Raw genomic sequence first — 23365 nt, forward strand, 5'->3', positions numbered from 1 at the left:
CAGTCAACTGAAATAAATTCATTCGGCCCTAATCTATGGATTTCACATGACTGGGCAGGGGTTCAGCCATGGGTGGGCCTGGGAGACCATAGGACCACCCATGGCTGAACCCCTGCCCAAAACAACATTGGAGGCAGCTTATGATAGAGAAATGAACATGCAATTCTCTGTCAACAGCTCTGGTGGACATTCCTGCAGTCAGCATGTCAATTGCATGCTCCCTCATAACTTGAGACATCTGTGGCATTGTGTTGTGACACAACTGCACATTTTTGAGTGGCCTTTTATTGTCCAGTACCGTTACACCAGCATAAGATGCAACCATGTTATGATCATGCTTATTTTATCAGCTTCTTGATATGCCACACTTGTCAGGTGGATTGATTATCTTGGCAAAGGAACATTCTCACTGACAAACCAAGGATTGTAAACCAAGTTGTGTAAACCAAGTTGTACACAACTTTAGTGAAACAAGCTTTTGGTGCAAATGGAAAATTTCAGGGATCTTTAATTTCAGCCCATGAAACCTGGGACCAATACTTTACATGTTGTGTTTATATTTTTGTTGAGTAAAGGGGGATAATAAATTATGCAAGTCATTTGATAGACTCCAGTTCTGTCTAGTCTGTTTCATAGCGGATCTACAAAAATACACACATAATACTCTCACACCTCAAATATGAACAAGCAATGTCTATGCATGTGAATGAGTGCTTGTACCTTGAACTCTCCAAAGCTGAGCAGGCCGGGTAGCTGGAACGAACCCCATTTGTTGTAGTTTATCCCGTAGCGAAAGAAGTTAAGGGTTAATGTAGTCGACATGGAGCAGAGGAGCTAAGGGGAGGGATACACAGGAAGAGAGGGGTACCTCAGAGCAGCAACTGACTTACAATGACTTCAACTAACAGAAAAATTGCCTGTGTGTGTACGTATGTATGCGTGTCCATTGACCTACCACTTTTCAGGAGAGTGCCTGGTTCCAGAAAGAGAAGCCTTCCTCCAGGCTGAAGAGGGTGCCCCAAACGCAGCAGCCACCCCGGCTGCAGGACCTACCGACACAAAGTCCCGCTTGTCCCTGTAATAAAGATTAAGCACAGACATCTAACTTATAATGATGAACTACTGCGCTATTAGCACTTTACACTAGTAGAGTGTGTCCCTGTACCGGTCACTGCGGAAGTCCAAGTTGATCTTCTTGAAAGTGATGCTCTGAAACTGAGGTAGGCCAGCTCCCACGATGGCTCCGCTGTGGATCATTGGACCCTCCTTCCCCACAAACAGACCTGAAGGATCAAACACGTAGTCAGAGGCGAAACAGACCCATTGGTACTGGATTCCTTTTAGTTTAATCCTATCCTAATGGTTGCATCTGGAAAGTCAGGGTCATATTCATTAGTCCACACCGAAGCAAAATGTTTTGCAACAGAAAACGAAAATGAACCGTTCTATTGGACAAGTTCAGATAGTCTGTTGCAGTCTGTTTGGTGCCTAGTGGATACGACCCAGTTCCATCTATGTTGAAGTACCTCAGACTACGGTGAAGAGGACTCTGACGGCCTTACAGAGGAAAGTACGTAGTCGGACTATTCCGGGTATCTTTACTCCGTTCAGGTAGCTCTTGATCTCGGGGATTCCCAAGCCCGCAGCTACTGGCTAAATGACACAGGACAGGGACGTTCAGTAGGAGTTGGGAAAATTCTAATATGATACCATTAGACAAGCAAATAAAATGTAAAGAACTATCCCACAGTTAGAAAAAAACAGCAGTTTTGAAAATAAGCGTATTGTCAGAGGGATTATGAGCATGCACATTACTTCTGAAAATGAGGGTATGGTCAGTACAGGCAGACTACTGATAAGTGCACTTCAGATAAGTGCGAACTCTTTTGAAGTGCACTATAGTTTGGTCGTCCCTTTTTAATTGCTCCTGATAACTGCATGCTTTGGTTTAGCGCACGCCATCCCAACAGTCCCAAGACACTGCATTTTTCAGGAGTCGACTGTAATAGCATAACAATAGCATGAAAGGACATGTTAGGTATTTGTGTAGATCGGCCTTACCTCGATGAGGACCAACACACTGGCGATGAAGATGAAGGTCATGTTGAAGGCCAGCAGCTCGAAAAGCGACAGTGTCAGGCAGCCTTTCGCACTGCACTCCTCCACAGCTAGCAAACACTGGCTAAGGAAAAACCCTGTCTGTCACACACCTCACTGCTCTCAACTAACTAATATGTTGATTTGGGAATTATGACTACTGTCATGCATGTTCAATATCAGAAAGACATGATTAATTAGAAATATTCCATCTTCCAAAAATAGATACATTTTCCCACCAAGTTGAATTTGACCTTAGTGAAGAGCCTTACAAAAAAGTCCACGAAAAGGCTCACCTGAAAGAAAAGAAATAGTGTCAAGAGTTTCATGTGCATTTTCTAATGAATGCAGCCATTTGGCAGTAGCACTTGGCATCGTCCATACCTTCGTCATGCATTATTTCCAGAGAATTTACAGAGTGTCATTGTTTTTTGCATACCGGTATGTAAGCTAACCAAAAATCAGCATGTCTGACTCTACATGCAGGATAGAAAATGAAGGCACTTACCAGGCCTACTTGAAACTCCAATTGCAAACACCAGCATCCACCTCACAGCTTCATACTTTTGGGCTTTCTAATATGTGATAGGAGTACCCATGTCAGAATAAATGTAAATATAGACCAACTCCTCACAATTGCAATATGCAGTTTGTGGAAATTAACTGCAATTTTTGAAAAACATTTTAATCACTAAGTAACAACTTTGTAACTAACTTAAAACATGCATTTATCACTTAAACAATACCACAGTACAACGGTTAATTTCTTAGTATACCTTAGTGTTCATTCCCACCAGAACTTCAACATATGGTTCATTGATGCACCTGTCATAATCCAGGCTCTGAGAGAACCATTTGGAGATGAGTCAGAGTGTGTTTAATTGTATAGAGTCTCTAGTATATTTATCTGGCGAGACAGATTTCAATATTAGTACTCTGGCAATAGATGTGGTCAAGAGCTAGCCTGGTTCCAGATCTGTTTGTGCTCTTGCCTACTCCATTGTCAAGCCAACATCTTGATGTTCATCTGCTTCTAAGAGACTTTCTCACCTCATAATCTTTCCTTGGAAGGATCTCATCCTCCTCATTTTGAGTTTCACCAAGAATAGTCTGGAAATGAGATGGTTGAAGAATGTGACATTGACATTAGGCCCTATGCATGAATAATAATTTTAAAAAACAATGCAGAACTATGTCTGACAAATAAGGTTATTGCAGTACTGCTTTCCAGTCCTCATTAGAAGATAGCTGGCACTTTCTACACATAGTGCCACATAAGTAATACCCCCAACAAAGGAGCAAGCTGTTGCAGAGGTTTCTTCCTGCGTCATCGTGCAAGGCTGGGAATAGTTTGAGGAAAATTAACTAGCTAGATGTTTTAACTCTCTTTCAACATACACTTCTTCAGTGTGTTTGACAAGGGCCTCTTAAACAATGAACATCACGATCATACAATGTTTCTTGATAAATGGAATGGGTTGTGCTTGCCAAGCATCAAGCTAGTGTAGTGCCAGGGGCTAATAATCAGCCTAGTTTCTAACCACTGTCAGCTAGCTAGCTGTCATGTTGTTTAGTTTGACTCAGTACACATTTCCTCCAAAACGTTTATTCAGCCTATTACTATTCCGACAGCAAAATAGCAAACATAGTCTAACTCAATATTTCTTCATTTATCTAGCTATCATACAATACAGCTAGCAAGCTAAACTTCTATTATATAATAATATATGCCATTTTTAACAGATGCGTTTATCCAAAGCGACTAAGTCATGCGTGCATAAATGTTTAGCGTATGAGAACATCACAACAGAAGAGGGTTTAGCTTTCTCCAGCCATGGCGAAGAAGTCAGGACACAGGCTTAGTTTTTCTTGGAAATCTCGCACAAAATATTTTGCAAATTTAGGCATTTCAACACATTATGTAAATTATCTCATACCAGTTCCTCGGGTGTGCGGGTCTCTTCATCCCTGCAGCAGCATTGACAACATAAGCAATTCCCACAGCTCGCCATCTTCGCTGCTGTCTCTTCAGCACCACACCTCCCACAATGTCATGTGATGAACAAAGACCGGAGGGACTAGTTTACGATTAAGTACTTCTTCGGTGGGTTTTATTGGCAGCTGGCATCCAACGTTATGCAGCATTACCGCCACCTACTGTACTGGAGTGTGAGCCAGAGACGGGGAGAAACTCAAGTCGACCTTCCAAAGATAACAAAATATTTGAGACAATATCTAATAACGTACTGCTCAATATACTCGTAACTAATATCCTGTATCCCCTTCTCCCACATACTAGATCTCAGCATCTCTTTCCCTCTGATACGGCCCACATGTTCCACGGTCTCTGATTCCAGGCAATAATCACACTTTCCTGTTGGATACTTTCCTATCACATTTAAGGTCTTATTCAACCTGATGTGTCCCACCCTTAGTCTTGTAAAAAAATAGCCTCCTCTCTTCTGTCCCTTCCTGCCGTCCTCCCCTCCCGGACTTTCCTCTGTACTTTAAAAAAAATCTATGCACTTAGTATCTCTATTCCACTGTTCCATATCAGTTTGCAAACAATGTAAAAAATATATTAAAACATGTAATTGAGTTAATAAAGCCAGACAAACATGGTCTCTTTTTTGCTTTCTTGAGTAAGGCAGCTCCAAAATGCAGGTGTTTCAGCCTAGCTTGGTGCTTTCTGTGGTGATGGGGCTAGCCAGTTGAGGTAGCCATTTGATTAGATGTCTTATGGCTTGGGGGTAGAAGCTGTTTAGAAGATTCTTGGACCTAGACTTGGCGCTCCGGTACCACTTTCCATGCGGTAGTAGAGAGAACAGTCTATGACTAGGGTGGCTGGAGTGTTTGACAATGTTTTGGGCCTTCCTCTGACACCGCCTGGTATAGAGGTCCTGGATGGCAGGAAGCTTGGCCCCAGTGATATACTGGGTCGTTCGCACTACCCTCTGTAGTGCCTTGTCTTCGGAGGCCGAGCAGTTGCCAAACCAGTGATGCAACCCGTCAGGATGCTCTCGATGGTGCATTTTGAGGATCTGAGGACCCATGCCAAATCTTCTCAGAACGCCAAACGGCATTCAATGTGCCTCACCCTAATCATTTGGTCTATTTTCACCTCTTAATTTCGCCTACTGTTCTAACTTGGTGGTGCACAAATAGCCTATAATCTGTTTCAGAGCCAGGTTTTGCAGTGGTAAGGTGTTGTGACTCTGCTGTTGGGACAGTTTTATGTAGGCCTTAACAGCTTGTGGGCACCGTTTGTCACCGTTATAGTGCAGTGAATGTATTGTTTAGTGTTGTGTTGTGGCTTTGCTGGCATGCATCCCACTTTTTTTTGCGCCACCAAGATTCATGCTCAAATCGCCACTGTCCAATGTCTTAAGTAGTTAAACACTACTCCAACTTCGTGAAAGTGACAAACTGACGTTTTCAGAAGCAGTTTCTGCCTACCTTCCTGCTCATACTGCTGGTTTTGACTATACTGCTGCTGGATCAGCCTACCTGTCAATAATGAGTGATTTAGTGGATTTGGCGCATGCGCACTTGGTCAAAAACACTACATAATTCCAGACAAGACATTGTTTTCGGTTGCTTGTACATCATTATTTATACCTTTTTTGGAAGTACATACCGGGCGTGACGGCAGTAAATGAAGATAATTGCTCAGCCAAACTCCATATTTGGTTAGTAAATTCAAATATTTTTCCATTAACATGTGCAGAGCTGTCTAACGGCTCGATCACACCTGCAGTGCAAAAATGATATGCAACATCTGCTACAATTTCTGTCATTCCATCTATGCACACAATGTGATGCATACGTTCGATAAATCCAACTATCCACCACACATAACGCACTGCAACACAATGGTGCAAGGCAAACACAGCATTACATTCGACATGAATGTACCAAAACGTCAAACACTTTCGGTGTGATCGAGGCGTATTTTTTCATAGTCATCGTCTTGTCTCCCGCTTTTAGCCGACTAAACTCAACGATTACGATGCAGTTGTGAGATAAGTAGTGTGAGTAGACTGGAGCTCTGACCTCACATACATTTGTATTTAAGCACCCAAAGATTAGCACACATAACAAAGTCGTGAGTCGTGTTTAATTGGGCTATTGTTTGAGCACTGAAATAAAACACCTCATTATGTGATGCCGGAGCTCCAGTACTCCTGCACTTCTCAACTCCATTGTAAATCATGGAGTTTCGTTTAATCGGCTATCTCCCCCTCTGCCCAGACGCTGGATCCGGACGAGGAATATAAAGCCAGTCGCACGTTGTAGCAGCTCACAAAGCAGGCGAGCCTGTGAGAGTATTTAGCTAACGTTACGCCTGCAGAAGAATTTGTGGAAGAATTGAGAGAAACAGGTAAGTTAGTTATGCATTTGTTGCCGAATGTTGTGCATGATTGCTCACGTTAACTAGCTAGCTAACATCTTTGTAACGTTAGCTGCTTTGTTTATTCTGTTCAGTGGATAACGTTAGCTAGCTAGCTAACAGTAATACATGCTGGCTAGCGTGTCTTTCAGTTTCACATGTTTTCGCCCGTGTGCGAGCGACTGTGTGTGTGTGTGTGTGAGTGAGAGAACTTCAGTGTAAGCTAACTCGTGATAGTTTGACTCCCAAACTTCAAACACTGTTTTTGGCTGTAGGCAGCATGGTGAATCAAGTGCAGAGAGTCGAAGACACATGGCGAACATGCAGCAAAAGCGACTCAAGTGGCGCGAGCAACAGCGGTTGCGAGAGTTCCAAGGAAAGCTCTCGCTCCTCGACGCCGGTGTTGGACACCGACCGCACGGACAGGCTACGGGACAAGATGCGCCGCCGGACGGAGTCGGGCGACCACTGGTTTTCCCTCGAGTTCTTCCCCCCTCGCACTGCAAGTGGAGCTGTCAACCTCATCTCTAGGTATGTAGCAGAAACTTTGGCTTTGGCTTGTTCTAGTAACTCAGCACTTAGTTTTCAAACTCAAAACTATCACCTGTTGAAATGTATCACCTGCTAATCAATGCAAATTTCTCTCCCATTTATGCCAATTCAGATTTGATCGCATGGGCTCAGGGGGGCCCCTGTTCATAGACGTTACCTGGCATCCGGCAGGGGACCCGGGTTCAGACAAGGAGACCTCCTCCATGATGATCGCCAGCACAGCGGTCAACTACTGTGGCCTGGAGAGCATCCTGCACCTGACCTGCTGCAACCAGACCAAAGAAAAGATCACTGGGTACCTGAGCAAAGCCAAACGCCTTGGCCTGAAGAACATCATGGCTCTAAGAGGAGGTAGGGCCTTTTTGCATGGACTAGGGTGACATTGTACCCAGACTCAGTTCTAAGGTCGGTTTTCACTTTTATTTTCTTAAAGTGGAACTGACAGCGTTTTAATTACTTTGCAGCTCTGAAACTGACATTCATATCAGTCAAATATATCAAATTCGTTGTTTATGCTACAAAACTGACTTGAGAAATAAAAAATGTGGTTCTAGTTTACTCAACTGCATGATGTAGAGGAAGGCATTTTTTGGCAGAATAGATGGATGCATTTCAATGCATGATTAATTAGCTAATTCACCAATACTATTCTTGGTAGTCCAACAAATATTGCTATCAATTTGTCTACCAGGCCAGCTGTGGTTTACAAAAACCTACAAATGTATCAAAGGCTGTGCATGTCAATACAATCAAAATAGCAAGAGGCATGGCAACAAGTCAGTCATAATGTGGCAAATAGGCAAAATGATCTATACTGAGCAAAAATATAAATGCAACATGTAAAGTGTTGCTCTCGTGTTTCAGGAGCTGATATAAAAGATACCAGGAATGTACCATACGCACAGTTTTTATTTCTGTCAAATTTTGTGCACAAATTTGTTTACATCTCTGCTAGTGTACATTTCTCCTTTGCCAAGATAATCCATTCAACTCACAGGTGTGGCATATCAAGAAGCTGATTAAACAGCATGATCATTACACAAGTGCACCTTGTGCTGGGGACAATAAAATGCCACTCTAACATGTGCCGTTTTGTCACACAACACAATGCCACAGACGTCTTCAAGTTTTGAGGGAGGGTGCAATTAGCATGCTGACTGCAGGAATGTCCACCAGAGCTTTTGCCAGAGAATTGAATGTTAATTTCTCTACCATAAGCCGCCTCCAACGTTGTTTTAGAGAATTTGGCGGTATGTCCAACCGGCCTCCCAACCGCAGACCATTTCAGTTGACTGATTTCCTTATGGCTCTCAAATAAGCAAAGAGAAACAAGACATGCAGGTCAGTCAATGCGGAACATTTCAAGAACTTTGAAAGTTTCTTCAAGTGCAGTTGCAAAACCATCAGGCTCTCATGAGGATCACCACAGGAAAGGAAGACCGTTACCTCTGCTGCAGAGGATAAGTTCATGAGAGTTACCAGCCTCAAATTGCAGCCCAAATAAATGCTTCACATAGTTCAAGTAACAGACACCTCTAAACATCAACTGTTCAAAGGAGACTGCGTGAATCAGGCCTTCATGGTCGAATTGCTGTAAAGAAGCCACTACTAAAGGACACCAATAAGAAGATACTTACTTGCTTTGGCCAAGAAACACTAGCAATGGATGTTAGACCGGTGGAAATCTGTCCTTTGGTCTGATGAGAACAAATTTTAGGTTGTTTTTGTTCCAACCTCCGTGTCTTTGTGAGACGCAGAGTAGATGAACGGATGATCTCTGCATGTGTGGTTCTCACCGTGAAGCATGGAGTTGGGGGTGCTTTGTGATTTATTTAGAATTCAAGGAACACTTAACCAGCATGGCTACCACAGCATTCTGCAGTGATACGCCATCCCATCTGCTTTGGCTTAGTGGTACTATCATTTGTTTTTCAACAGGACAATGACCCAACACACCTCCAGGCTGTATAAGGGCTATTTGACCAAGAGCATGATGGAGTGCTGCATCAGATGACCTGGCCTCCACCATCACCTGGCCTCAATCCAATTGAGATGGTTTGGGATGAGTTGGACCGCAGAGTGAAGGAAAAGCAGCCAACAAGTGCTCAGCATATGTGGGAACTCTTTCAAGACTGTTGGAAAAGCATTCCAGATGAACCTGGTTGAGAGAATGCAAAGCTGTCAAGAGAAAGGGTGGCTACTTTGAAGAATCATCTAAAATGTAAAATATAGTTTGATTTTTAAACACTTTTGCTTACTACTTGATTCCATATGTGTTATTCCATAGCTTCACTATTCTACAATGTAGAAAATAGTGAAAATAAAGAAACTCTTGAATGAGTAGGAGTGTCCAAACTTCTGACTGGTACTGTGCATTCGGAAAGTACTCAGACCCCTTGACTTTTTCCACATTTTGTTACGTTACAGCCTTATTCTAAAATTAATTAAATGTTTTCCTCCTCAATCTACACACAGTACCCCATAATGACAAAGCAAAACAGGTTTTTAGAATGTTTTGCAATTGTATTACAACTAAAAGGTACCTTTTATGTAAATAAGTATTCAGACCCTTTCCTTAGATTTTAAATTGAGCTCAGGTGCATCCTGTTTACAATAATCATCCTTGATGTTTCTACATCTTGATTTGAGTCCAACTTTGGTAAATTCAATTGCTTGGACATGATTTGGAAAGGCACACACACCTGTCTATATAAGGTCCCACAGATGACAGTGCATTTCAGTGCAAAAACAAAGCCATGAAGTGGAAGGAATTATCCGTCGAGCTCAGACAGGATTGTGTGGTGTCACAGATCTGGCGAAGGAAGCAAACATTTCAGCATAATTGAAGGTCCCCAAGGACTCAGTGGCTTCCATTATTCTTAAATGGAAGAAGTTTGTAAGCACCAAGACTCTTCCTAGAGCTAGCTGCCCAGCCAACAGAACAATCGGGGGAGAAGGGTCTTTATAGAGTAGCGCCGGAAGAAATGAAAGCAGTATAACGGGCGCCTAACTAATTGTGCTATCGTGTGTATTTTTTTACCTAGGTTTTTTTTGTTGCATTTTTTGTTTTTGACATAAATGTTACTGCCACTGTATCTTACGGCAAAAATAGCTTATGGATATCAGGACAGCCATCCCTCACCTCGGATTAGACAAATAAATATATATATATTTATTCAGGAAGCACAGGATGTACTTAACACCCAACAAGGCCAACATCCCCATCGTTGGCAAGAGGAAAGAGAAGCAGGTACAGAGGACACAGTGGGGTGCCTCGTAAGGATCCGCAGAAGGCGAGTGGGAAAGCTGCCGTTACCGTCAATATTACTTGCCAACGTACAATCATTGGACAATAAATTAGATGAGGTACAAGCGTGAATATCCCACCAACTGGACATCAAAACTGTAACGTCTTAAGTTTCACAGAATCGTGACTGAATGATTGTGATATTCAGCTAGCGGGATATACGCTGCACCGGCTAGATGGAGCAGCACACTCCGGTAAGACTGGGGGGGTCTGCATATTTGTAAACCATTGGTGCACGAAATCTAAGGAAGTCAATAGATTTTGCTCGCCTGAAGTAGAGTATCTTATGATAAACTGTAGACCACACTATTTGCCAAGAGTTTTCATCTATACTTTTCGTGGCTGTTTATTTACCACAACAGACGGACACTGGCACTAAGACCGCACTCAGTCCGCTGTATAAGGAAATAAGCAAACCGGAAACCGCTCACCCAGAGGTGGCGCTCTTAGTGGTCGGGGACTTTAATGCAGGGAAACTTAAATCAGTTTTACCTAATTTCTATCAACATGTTAAATGTGCAACCAAAAATTCTAGATCACCTGTACTCCACATACAAAGCTCTCCCTCGCCTCCATTTGGTAAATCTGACCACAATTATATCCTGCTTACAAGCAAAAATTTTAAAGCAGGAAGCACCAGTGACTTGGTCTATTTAATACAAACATGTTTTTTAAAGTGGTCAGATGAAGCAGATGCTGAACTGCAGAACTGTTTTGCTATCACAGACTGGAACATGTTCCGGGATTCTTCCGATGGCATTGAGGAGTACACCACATCAGTCACTGGCTTTATCAATAAGTGCATCGAGGATGTCGTCCCCCACAGTGACCCCAACCAGAAGCCATAGATTACAGGCAACATTCGCACTGAGCAACAGGGTAGAGGTGCCGCTTTCAAGGAGTGGGACTCTAACCCGGAAGCTTATAAGAAAATCCCGCTATGCCCTCCGACGGACCATTAAACAGGCAAAGCGCCAATACAGGGCTAAGATTGAATCGTGCTACACCGGCACTGACGCTCGTCTTGTGTGGCAGGGCTTGCAAATCATTACAGACTACAAAGGGAAGCACAGCCGCGTGCTGCCCAGTGACACGAGCCTATCAGACGAGCTAAATCACTTCTATGCTCGCTTTGAGGCAAGCAACACTGAGGCATGCATGAGAGCACCAGGTGTCCCGGACGACTGTGTGATCACGCTCTCCGTAGCCAACGTGAGTAAGACCTTTTCAACAGGTCAACATTCACAAGGCCGCGGGGACAGACTGATTACCAGGACGTGTGCTCTGGGGATGTGCTGACCAACTGGCAGGTGTCTTCACTGACATTTTCAACATGTCTGAGTCTGTAATACCAATATGTTTCAAACAGACAACCATAGTCCCTGTGCCCAAGAACACGAAGGCAACATGCCTAAATGACTACCGACCCGACCCGTAGCACTCACGTCCGTAGCCATGAAGTGCTTTGAAAGGCTAGTAATGGTTCTGTAAAGGGCCTGTAAATAAGCATTTCACTAAGTGCTACACCTGTTGTCACGTGCACCAAATACAAAACTTTGATTTGATCAGGGAAGTGACCAAGAACCTGATGGTCACCTTGACAGATCTCCAGATTTCCTCTGTGGAGATGGTTGTCCTTCTGGAAGGTTCTACCATCTCTGCAGCACTCCGCAAAACACCAGTCTCAAGGTCAACCGTGAAGAGGTGACTCCGGGATGCTGGCCTTCTAGGTAGAGTTGCAAAGAAAAAGCCATATCTCAGACTGGCCAATAAAAAGAAAAGATTAAGATGGGCAAAATAACAGACACTGGACAGAGGAACTCTGCCTAGAAGGCCAGCATCCCAGAGTCGCCTCTTCGCTGTTGAGACTGGTGTTTTGCGAGTACTATTTAATGAAGCTGCCAGTTGAGGACTTGAGGAATCTGTTTCTCAAACTTGACACACTAAAATACTTGTCCTCTTGCTCAGTTGTGCACCGGGGCCTCCCACTCTTTCTATTCTGGTTAGAGCCAGTTTATGCTGTTCTGTAGTACACAGCGTTGTACGAGATCTTACATTTCTTGTATGGAATAGTCATAATTTCTCAGAACAAGAATAGACTGACGAGTTTCAGAAGAAAGGTCTTTGTTTCTGGCCATCTTGAGCCTGTAATCGAACCCACAAATGCTGATACTCAACTAGTCTAAAGATGGGCAGATTTATGGGTTCTTTAATCAGAACAACAGTTTTCAGCTATGCTAACATAATTGCAAAAGGGTTTTCTAATGATCAATTAGCCTTTTAAAATTATAAACTTGGATTAGCTAACGCAACGTGCCATTGAAACACAGGAGTGATGGTTGCTGATAATGGGCCTCTGTACGCCTATGTAGATATTCCATAAAAAATCTGATGTTTCAACTACAATAGTCATTTACAAGATTAACAATGTCTATACTGTATTTAAAAAAAAAAAAGTTAGTTATTTTAATGGACAAAAAAAGTGCTTTTCTTTCTAAAACAAGGACATTTCTAAGTGACCCCAAACTTTTGAATGTGTGTGTGCATTAAAAAAATCTCAATCGACCAGTCTATTAATCCTTTCAGGTGTATTTTGTGGCTTTTTGTGAACACTTTCTAATGATCTAAAGTCGCGCTGTTGCTATTGCCGTTAGACAAACAGTCCACTTCAAAGTGAATGATGGCAGGCGCAAAAAACCATTTGCATATAGGCCTACTGTAGCTCTGATTGGCTCCTGAACAAGACTGACATTTTATTTACTTAAGTACCTTATTAATTGTGAAACGAACGGCCGCTTTCCCACTCTATCGCTCTAGAATTTTCACACATGCCTTACTGTCAATTTCAAACATTGTGAAAAATTGCCATATCAGTGCTCACTTCTCAGAATAGTAGCAAAAAAAGCTTAACATTAACTGATTTTATTAAGATTTTATGTTGCTAAAACGCTGTCAGTTCCACTTTTAATTGTTATTGTTAGGATTTGGGGAGGGTGAGCTGATCCTAGGGACAACTTCTACACAGCAAGGTTGGTCCATTTGTAGGAATGTTTGTGTGTTTTGAGGGTCACCCTGATATTTTGGAGAGAAGTTTCTGTTTGAATGCATGATTGCAGCCTGTTGCATCACTCGGCAAGATCTTCACATTGCTGTTCAAGCTCTCGTCCTGTCACTCGCATTGGAGCCTCTTGCATCATTCACTCTTCAATATTTTTGGTTTGCATTTATGCTCGTGGTCACATATCGCCGAGTCTGAGTGAATCTTATTTATCCAGGTTTTTCTCATCGAGATGACGTGTCTTTTTCAAGAGTCTTGGCTAACTAGCTAGGACTCATTGTAACAAATTCCCAGTAAACACCATGTTTTCCTGATCTCTTTATAGATCCTATGGGGGCTGACTGGGAAGAGGAAGAAGCGGGCTTCAACTACGCCACAGACCTAGTCAAACACATACGCTGCGAGTTTGACGACTACTTTGACATCTGCGTTGCCGGTACGTTTGAAGCAAAATGTATTTCTTTTTTACAAAGCGTCATCATATTGTAATTATATCCTATGTCAGGTAATTTGTGAAAGACTTTAAAGTAGGCTGTACCTACTGATACGATGTGAGCATTTTATCACCCCAAAAACCATTTTAGTGCTACAAGTTGGTATAATGTGACCCACCACCTGGATTCGGTCCTATATAGCAACTTTTTTTTCTTTTTTTTTTACATTGTGTAAAAGTAGAGACTGAGAGTTAGACAATTGTATATCATACACTGCAGTTGAGGAAAAAAGGGAAAGTCATTCTGCTTTGAAAGTTGATGAACTTGAAACTGGCCCTCTGAATGTTTTGGTACACATACTGGAGAGCTCTTTGTCTACGCTGATTCAGCATCGTTCACACCCTCCGAACAGTAGGCTTTAACTTGCTTTCTGACAATGAGTAACTAATATCTGAAAATTGTAGCTACCGGTATACATGGCTGAACGCGTCTCCCTCTGTCATCGATGCCATGGTTGTCCTGCCCTTAGTTTGACTATGTCATCCAGAGACCGGTGTGTTGTATAACAGCCCCCTGTTATCTTTTCGACTCTCCGCATTTGGGAATCATCTCTCTCTGTTTCCACCGTGCATTCAACTGTCTTCTGTGACAATGCTGTTAATTGACGTTTCTTCTGATGACTGATGGGGGAAGACTTCAATGATTCCCCCCCACCCCCCTAAATCAGGGATTTTTTTATTAGTCTTAGAGAGACATAATGGCATGTCCTCCAGAAAGTAGTCCATCACAACTTTTTCCTGCTGCTCGATAGCGCTATGAACTTCAGGGCCGCAATGCAACACTTACAGTTCTTCATGACATCTTTCCAAAAAAAATGTCACGGTAGAAAGGATTATTCACACATACTGAGCAACTCATGTTATAGACCGAAGCATGCTACATGGCAGACAATCCAAACTCATCTCTCGGGCATGTCCAGCCCATCTACTATCTCAGCCAATCATGGCTAGTGGGTAAGTTCCTGTATCTTTTCGTGGCTAAACCAAATAGGCTCGTAATAAAAACATCTTATTTACAGATTGCATACAAGTTTGTTAATGAGGCACATGAAAGTTCACACGTTCCAGAAGGCAATTCTGCCCAAAAAAACATTTATTGTCAAATGCATCTCCTGTGAGGTAGTGATGTGTGACATGTATGCCTAGCTTCTTGAAACTGGTCACAAATGTGACCTCCACACACTGAGCATTAAAACCTTTTCATTGTGGCAGGCTACCCCACTGGCCACCCGGAGGCGGAGAGCTACGACGAGGACCTGAGACATCTGAAGGAGAAAGTGGACGCTGGCGCCGACTTCATCATCACCCAGCTCTTTTTCCGGGCTGACACCTTCCTCAAGTTTGTCAGAGACTGCAGGGCCATAGGAATCACCTGCCCCATCCTACCAGGCATCTTCCCTATCCAGGTACTGTTGGATATGGGCCTAAACTGGGGGGGTGTAAATTGATGCACTAACTACTGTAAGTCGCTCTGGATAAGAGCGTCTACTAATGACAAAAACATGTCATGTTTGTGTGTGGAGTGATCAAAGGCTACATTTGTCAAAGGTTTAAAGGGAGGGGTAGTCTTTTTGAACAGAACATTTTTTCTAATGTGATAGCAAAGATGTAACAAATGACCAAGTACGCTCAGTGCCATTCAAAACACATTTTTTCTCATAATTGGACCATTGTCCCTTGGAATTTTTATCAATTCTACATTGATGCCAGTCAATACAGAAATGTAACACTCCCACCGTGACGTGTGTCATTTGTTATTTTTCGCTGTATTAAGTGTGTCTGCAATGTGAGTACATCAGTTGTATGGAGACATTTGTTCTTTACATTTTGTTTTTCTGTCAGTACCTGAACCAGTAGGATTTGTGGTTTTCCAGGGCTACCAGTCTCTGAGGCAGCTGGTCAAACTGTCCAAGCTGGAGGTGCCCGAGGAGATCATGCAGGTCATCGAGCCCATCAAGGACAACGATGCGGCCATCCGCAACTACGGCATTGAGCAGGCTGTGGGTATGTGCCGCGTGCTGCTGGAGAGCGGTGAGGTGCCGGGCCTCCACTTCTACACGCTGAACCGTGAGGTAGCCACCATGGAGGTACTGCGGCAGCTGGGCCTGTGGATCGAGGACCCCAGGTTTGTCAATTGCGCTAGATTGGTTATCTTTCAAACACTTTAGGTTGTGCTTGATTTAGCTTACCCAGTATTTAGGGGGGAAACCTAAAACTAATGGCATGTTCGACTTCTGAGCTGTCATGTTTTAACACGTAGTGTGGGTACCATTTTGTAATCGTGTGTATTACAGCACTTTCATTAGACCTGGAACATTTAACAAAGATTTCACCATGTGAAGTCATTTCTAACTGGCTAGGTGTTAGAATGGAATACGCGCTGTCTTGCCTGTTCCTAGTACTGATGGAGGGTTTGGGGTCTACTTGGATTGCTAGGCGGACACTCCCCTGGGCGGTGAGCGCTCACCCCAAACGCAAAGTGGAGGACGTGCGGCCCATTTTCTGGGCCTCCAGACCCAAGAGCTATATCTACAGAACACAGGATTGGGATGACTTCCCCAATGGACGATGGTGAGCAACACTGGAGAAAAACTTCAGAAAGTTTGGCCACAGTTTCTCACCTTGGCTAGTTTGTGGGTGTAAATGATGATGTTCATTCAAGGCCTTTTCACTACTGGACTGAGCCAAGCTATACTGTGATGTGAATCAGGGATGTATAATGTGAACAAGTACTGTATAATCAGTGAACAGGCAATGTCCCCAGGTCTTGTCAACTTGGCTCTGTGTTATTTCAGGGGAAACTCGTCATCTCCGGCCTTTGGTGAACTCAACGATTACTACCTGTTCTACCTTAAGAGTAAGTCGTCCAAAGACGCCCTGCTGAAGATGTGGGGCGAGGAGCTGACCAGCGAGCAGAGCGTCTACGAGGTCTTCACCAGCTATATCACGGCCCAGCCCAATGTTGCCGGACACAAGGTGACACCCGGACCTCTACACTTTGGCGTGAAAACAGACCGAAACTGAAACCTTAACTTTCTTTCATTAGGCGTCTCATAAATACAACCATGTGCATTATGACAACCACTTAAAACAAGAACCTAAACCCTTGACTTGCACTTTGCTCGGCTGATGTCTCCTGACCTCTCGTCTTCTAGGTGATGTGTCTGCCGTGGAATGACGACCCGCTGGCCCCGGAGACCAACTTGCTGAAGGACGAGCTGGACAAGGTAAACCGCAGGGGAGTCCTCACCATCAACTCCCAGCCCAGCATCAACGGCAAGCCCTCGTCAGACCCCATCGTGGGCTGGGGCCCCCCTGGTGGCTACGTCTTCCAGAAGGTAAAGTTCGGCATCTGTAGTTTGGTTGTGGGGATGACCAATTATGTCTTATTATATAACGGCTCATACATGCTTATATTACTGTACCTGTATGCTTAAAGTAACGTTTTCCTAAAAAGAATAAGGTAGGCCTAGTAAAAGGAGTGGGCAGGGGGATGTACACTTGGAACACTATTTAGAAATACCCATAAATCCTTTAGAATTATCAAGGATTACTACTGGTTTAGCAAAATTAAGGCGGTCACAGTTTATCTTATGTTATTGAGAGTAGGTTGATTCACAATCTTTCCTAGAAATGAAAGTGCATGAATAAATCAATCTTTTGTGGTATTGTTGATCAGCAGTGGAGGTTTTTCAAACTTAACAGTTCTTGTATCACATGCATAGCAATCATGAGATGACATGAACCTTATGCTGTGCCACATTTACAAATCCAACAGGCTTATCTGGAATTTTTCACCTCAAGCGAAAATGTCACCGCTCTCCTCAAAGTGCTAAAGAAGTACGAGCCTCGCGTCAACTACCACATCGTCAACGTTCACGTAAGTTCTCAACTACAGGCATTACATCTACACATATTTTGTGAATTGGAACAGTTTGCTAGAATGATCTACTGGCTGATTTTTGTATCCATCTACAGGGTCAGAATACTACGAACGCCCATGACATGCAACCCAACGCTGTGACATGGGGCATCTTCCCCGGCAGGGAGATTGTCCAGCCCACCGTGGTGGATCCAGTCAGCTTCTTGTACTGGAAGGTAAGGTCAAAGGTCATCTCATTAACCTACTGGGCCCCTTCCAGGAACATTACCCTCTATGCACTTGTGTAGATATACAGCAACTGGATAGGTGTAGGCATTTTCACTGAACTGCTTATCAGCAAGATTGAGTGTGCTCGGGGTTGTTTCTGGTTGTGGACTGTGCCCATGACTCAGATGAGTTCGTGGAATGGTTGTCATTTAGTTCTCTAACATTTTAAAGAGATTTTAGTGGAGTATGGTATTTGAAGTACAGTTTTGAACCCTCCACATCTTTTTGAGCTTGAGCGTTTGACACAACCTCCCGTGAAGCCTTTTCAAAACCAGAATTTTATGTGTAACTTCATCAGCAAGCTGTATCAGTTACCAGAGCTGTAAAGATGAATCTTTAGCGACACACCTGAACACCTTTCTGGAATGTGTTGAGTTAATTGTTCTCGCCTTCTTTTAATAGGACGAGGCCTTTGCCCTGTGGATCGAGCAGTGGGCCAAGCTGTACGAAGACGAGTCCCCATCACGTATGATCATCAAGTATATCCACGACAACTACTTCCTTGTCAACCTGGTGGACAACGACTTCCCTTTGGACAACTGCTTGTGGCAGGTCATCGATGATATGTTTGAGCTGCTTGACAACCCCCCAGAGGAGCAAACCGCGGAGCAACCTGCAGAGCAACCCAACGATGAGCAATCCGACAAGGAACAGCCTGGAAAGTAACCATGGCGATAGCCACCAACTGAGCGACTTTTTTTTCTTTGGTGCTGCTTTCGATAACTTTTCACTAAACAAACACCAAAGTACTTAACTACAGTATTATACCATACAGTATATACTTTTGAAAAATATACTTAAAAAAATATATATATATATTATCTGGAGGATGGATCTTAATCAAGAGGTACTTCAGTGAATGAATACGATGACAAATACAGTGCATTTGAAAAGCATTCAGACCCTTTCACTTTTTCAACATTTTGTTACGTTACTGGCTTGTTCTAAAATGTATTATCCTTTTTTTTAACTACTCAATCTACACACAATACCCCATAATGACAAAGCGAAAACGTGATTTAAAAAATATTTGCACATTTATAAACAAAATAATTGAAATACCTTATTTACATAAGACCCTTTGTGATGAGACTTGAAATTGACATCTGGTGCATCCTGTTTCCATTTATCATCCCTGAGATGTTTCTACAACTTGATTTGGAAAGGCACACCCATCTAAATAAGGTCCCACAGTTGACTGCATGTCAGAGCAAACACCAAGCCATGAGGTCGAAGGAATTGTCCGTAGAGCTCTGAGACAGGATTGTGTTGATGCACAGATCTGGTGAATGGTACCAAAAAAATGTCTGCAGTATTGAAGGTTCCCAAGTGGCCTCCATCATTCTTCAATGGAAGAAGTTTAGAACCACCAAGACTCTTCCCAGGGCTGGGCGTCTGGCCAAACTGAGCAATTGGGGAAGAAGGCTTTGGTCAGGGAGGTGACCAAGAACCCAACGGTCACTCTGTCAGAGTTCCTCTGGAAATTGGAGAACCTTCCAGAAGGACAAACATCTCTGCAGCACTCCACCAATCAGACCTTTATGGTAGAGTGGCCAAACGGAAGACACTCCTCAGTAAAAGGCACATGACAGCCCAATTGGAGTTTGCCAGAAGGCACCTAAAGGACTCTCAGACCATGAGAAACAAGATTCTATTGTCTGATAAAACCAAGATTGAACTGTTAGGCCTGAATGCCAATCGTCACGTCTGGAGGAAACCTGGCACCATCCCTACGGTGAAGCATGGTGGTGACAACCATCCCCACGACATGAGGCTATCAGTGGCAGGGACTGGGAGACTAGTCAGGGTCGTGGGAAAGATGAACGGAGCAAAGTACAGCGAGATCCTTGATGAAAACCTGGTCCAGAGTGCTCAGGATCTCAGACTGGGATGAAGGTGAACCTTCACAACAGGACAATGACCTTAAGCACACAGCCAAGACAATGCAGAAGTGGCTTCAGGACAAGTCTTTGAATGTCCTTGAGTGGCCTAGCCGGAGCCCGGACTTGAACCCGATCGAACATCTCTGGCGAGACCTGAAAATGATTGCAGCGGCGCACCCCATCCAACCTGACAGAGCTTGAGAGGATCTGCAGAGAAGAATGGGAGAAACTCCCCAAATACAGGTGTGTCAAGCTTGTAGCGTCATCCACAAGAAGACTCACGGCTGTAATAGCTGCCGAAGGTACTTCAACAATATACTGAATTAAGGGTCTGAACTTATATACATTTTAAATTTTGAGAAAAATAAAATGTTTTGTCATTATGGGGTATTGTGTGTAGATTGATGTGAAAAAAACAATTTAATCAATTAGAATGAGGCTGTAACAATGTGGAAAAATCAAGGGGTCTGAATACTTTCTGACTGCATTGTAACACAGGGAAACGTTTTGTAATTTTTAAACCATTTTAATTGTGTGTTTGGTGTATCTATCTAAACGTATGTGGACACCTTCAAAGTAGTTGATTCGGCTAGTTCAGCCACACCCCTTGCTGACCGGTGTATAAAATGGAGCAAATAGCCGAGCATTCTCCTTAGACAAACATTGGCAGTACAGTGGCCTTACCGATAAGCTCTGCGACTTTCAAAGTGGCATCGTGATAGGATGCCACCTTTCCAACAAGTCATTTTGTCAAATTTCTACCCTGCTAGAGCAGCCCCGGTCAACTGTAAGTGCTGTTGTTGTGAAATGGAAACGTCTCGGAGCAACAATGTCTCAGTCGCGAAGTGGTAGGCCACAAGCTCACACAACGCGACTGCCGAGGGCTGAAGCACATAGCGTGTAGAAATCATCTATCCTCGGTTGCAACACTCACTACCATTTTCCAAACTACTTCTAGCTTCATGAAATGGGTTTCCATTGCCGAGCAGTCGCACACTTGCCTAAGATCACCCTACGCAATGTGAAGTGTTGGCTGGAGTTGTGTAAAACTCGTCGCCATTGGACTGGAGCAGTGGAAACACGTTCTCTGGAGTGATAAATCACACTTCACCATCTGGCAGTCCAACGGGTGAATCTGGGTTTGGCGGATACCAGGAGAACGCTATGTGCCCCAATCTATAGTGCCAACTGTAAAGTTTGGTGGAGGAATAATTGTCTGGGGCTGTTTTTCATGGTTTGGTTAGGTCCCTTAGTTCCAGTGAAGGGGAAATCTTAACCCTACAGTATACAATAACATTCTAGACAATTCTGTGCATCCAACTTTGTTTCAACGTGACAATGCCCCCACGCACAAAGCGAGGTCCGTACAGAAATGGTTTCTCGATCTGTGTGGAAGAACTTGCTTGCACAGAGCCTTGACCTCAACCCCATCGAACACCTTTGGGATGAATTGGAACGCCGACTGCAAGCCAGGCCTAATCGCCCAACATCAGTGCCCAATCTCACTAATGCTCTTGTGGCTGAATGGAAGCAAGTCCCTGCAGCAATGTTCCAACATCTAGTGGAAAGCCTTCCCAGAAGAGTGGAGGCTGTTATAGCAGCAAAGGGGGGACCAACACCATATTAATGCCCATGATTTTGGAATGAAATGTTCGACGAGCAGGTGTCCACATGCTTTTGGTCATGTATGTACTTGAGTGTGAGAGAACTGTGGTATATTGGAAACTGTTTTTCATTATGTGAATTTAAGAGCTGTAGACTAGAGCATTTCGTAAGACTAAACTCTCTTTTAAACCAAAGTTTAAATAGAGAAATACAAGGATATTTCTCCTGACGAGTCAGGGTTACCAGAACACACAAGCATCGACAGACTTGATTTGTGATTACCATTGTAATCTGCCATAGACAATAATTGAAAATAATACACACTATGAGCTGCTGCTAAGATGTCACCTGAGGCCTTAACTAACAAGCATTTAAGCAGTGACCTCACTGCTTTTATTTTGTCTTTCTCTGTTTCATATCTATTACCGTTGTGCAACGTCAATTAAACAACAAGCATACTTTACATGTTGCAATGCTCAATTGCCACCAGCACAATGTGTGATTCATTTAAATTTCTTCTCCCTGATGTGTACATGGTGGTTTACACCAGGGGTTCCCAAGCCTTTTCACTCCTTCCAGTATTGGGGAACATCCTGTGCCCCCTTTGTGCGCACGCCCCATTTTTATTTCTATGGGCACAAACACCGTTCTGGAGACACTGTTCATACCACTCTTGTTGGTGGAGAACATTTAGCACATTTGAAGCTTATTTACTGCAATTCTACACATTTTGTCTTGGGTGCAAATAATATTGTGTTTTTTTTAAAGCACGTTTTCTTGCATTTCTATACATTTTGCCATGTCTAATGTGTATTCATGTGATATTTGAGTTCACATTTTTATCACTCGGCAGATTAAAAAAATGTTTTTCTAAAAACCGTCAACTGACCTGGGCTAGTTATAAATGGCTCTCAATTTTGTAATTGCACCTTGTGCATTCTATTATAACTTTCAAGAGTAAGTTTTTAAAGCTAGACTGACTTCATTTAAAAAAACTTTTTTTGGTGTGGGGGTTGCGGAGCGGGGACCACCATGCTCTACAGTTTGGGAACCACTGGTTTACTCAGCTATACCTTTTTGCATGATAACGGTTAGTACAAAGTCCATGGGATCTCACCACCTGATGTCACAAGTTAGGGATTTCCCCTTGGAACATAAGCCTGTGACTTGTTAGAAAGGGATTGGATGATCCTTCTAGACAGATGTATCACTGCCCCTGTGGCCGTGAAGTCAAACCATATCCCACTGCATACATTGGAACAACTTATCTCTTGAGCCTGCTGGCCTCTAACCTACATAAAATGTACTGCACTTGCCTGGAGTCTAAGCATTAAGTTATGTTCAAATGTACAGTTGAAGTCAGAAGTTTACATACATCTTAGCCAAATACATTTCAAATTCCATTTTTCACCATTCCTGACATTAAATCCTATAAAAATTCCCTGTCTCAGAATAACAGTGGATTATTTATTTCAACTTTTATTTTATTCATCACATTCCCAGTGGGTCAGAAGTTTACATACACTCAAATAGTATTTGGTAGCATTGACTTTAAATTGTTTAACTTGGGTCAATTGTTTCGGGTAGCCTTCCACAAGCTTCCCACAGTAAGCTGGGTGAATTTTGGCCCCTTCCTCCTGACAGAGCTGGTATAACTGAGTCAGGTTTGCAGGCCTCCTTGCTCTGCCCACAAATTGTCTATAGGATTGAGGTCAGGGCTTTGTGATGGCCACTCCAATACCTTGACTTTGTTGTCCTCCATTTTGCCACAACTTTGGAAGTATGCTTTGCGTCATTGTCCATTTGGAAGACCCATTTGAGACCAAGCTT

General features: G+C 43.2%; 1 protein-coding gene and 1 pseudogene across 1 annotated transcript; one reads left to right on the forward strand and one right to left on the reverse strand.

The window, feature by feature from the left end:
- Positions 1-4427, reverse strand: part of LOC115132120 (H(+)/Cl(-) exchange transporter 6-like) — a 34912-nt pseudogene extending 30485 nt beyond the window's left edge.
- A 1208-nt stretch (positions 4428-5635) lies between these two features.
- LOC115132121 (methylenetetrahydrofolate reductase (NADPH)-like) lies at positions 5636-22021 on the forward strand. Its single transcript, XM_029664381.2, has 13 exons — positions 5636-5786; positions 6349-6478; positions 6763-7018; positions 7152-7390; positions 13730-13840; positions 15110-15303; positions 15772-16022; positions 16334-16468; positions 16693-16873; positions 17053-17235; positions 17676-17777; positions 17876-17995; positions 18450-22021. Exons 3-13 carry the CDS (start codon positions 6768-6770, stop codon positions 18711-18713), a joined length of 2031 nt encoding a protein of 676 aa, XP_029520241.1. The 5' UTR covers positions 5636-5786; positions 6349-6478; positions 6763-6767; the 3' UTR covers positions 18714-22021.
- Positions 22022-23365: the final 1344 nt, after the last annotated feature.

Source organism: Oncorhynchus nerka, linkage group LG7 (assembly GCF_034236695.1).
Source record: "Oncorhynchus nerka isolate Pitt River linkage group LG7, Oner_Uvic_2.0, whole genome shotgun sequence".
Lineage (NCBI taxonomy): Eukaryota > Metazoa > Chordata > Actinopteri > Salmoniformes > Salmonidae > Oncorhynchus > Oncorhynchus nerka.

Excerpts from the sequence above, each read along its gene's own strand:
- LOC115132121 (XM_029664381.2), top strand. The coding sequence starts at position 6,768 with ATGGTGAATCAAGTGCAGAGAGTCGAAGACACATGGCGAACATGCAGC. Across the intron at positions 17,236-17,675 it reads GTGGCTACGTCTTCCAGAAG|GCTTATCTGGAATTTTTCAC; the intron begins GTAAAGTTCGGC and ends CAAATCCAACAG. Across the intron at positions 17,996-18,449 it reads TCAGCTTCTTGTACTGGAAG|GACGAGGCCTTTGCCCTGTG; the intron begins GTAAGGTCAAAG and ends TTCTTTTAATAG.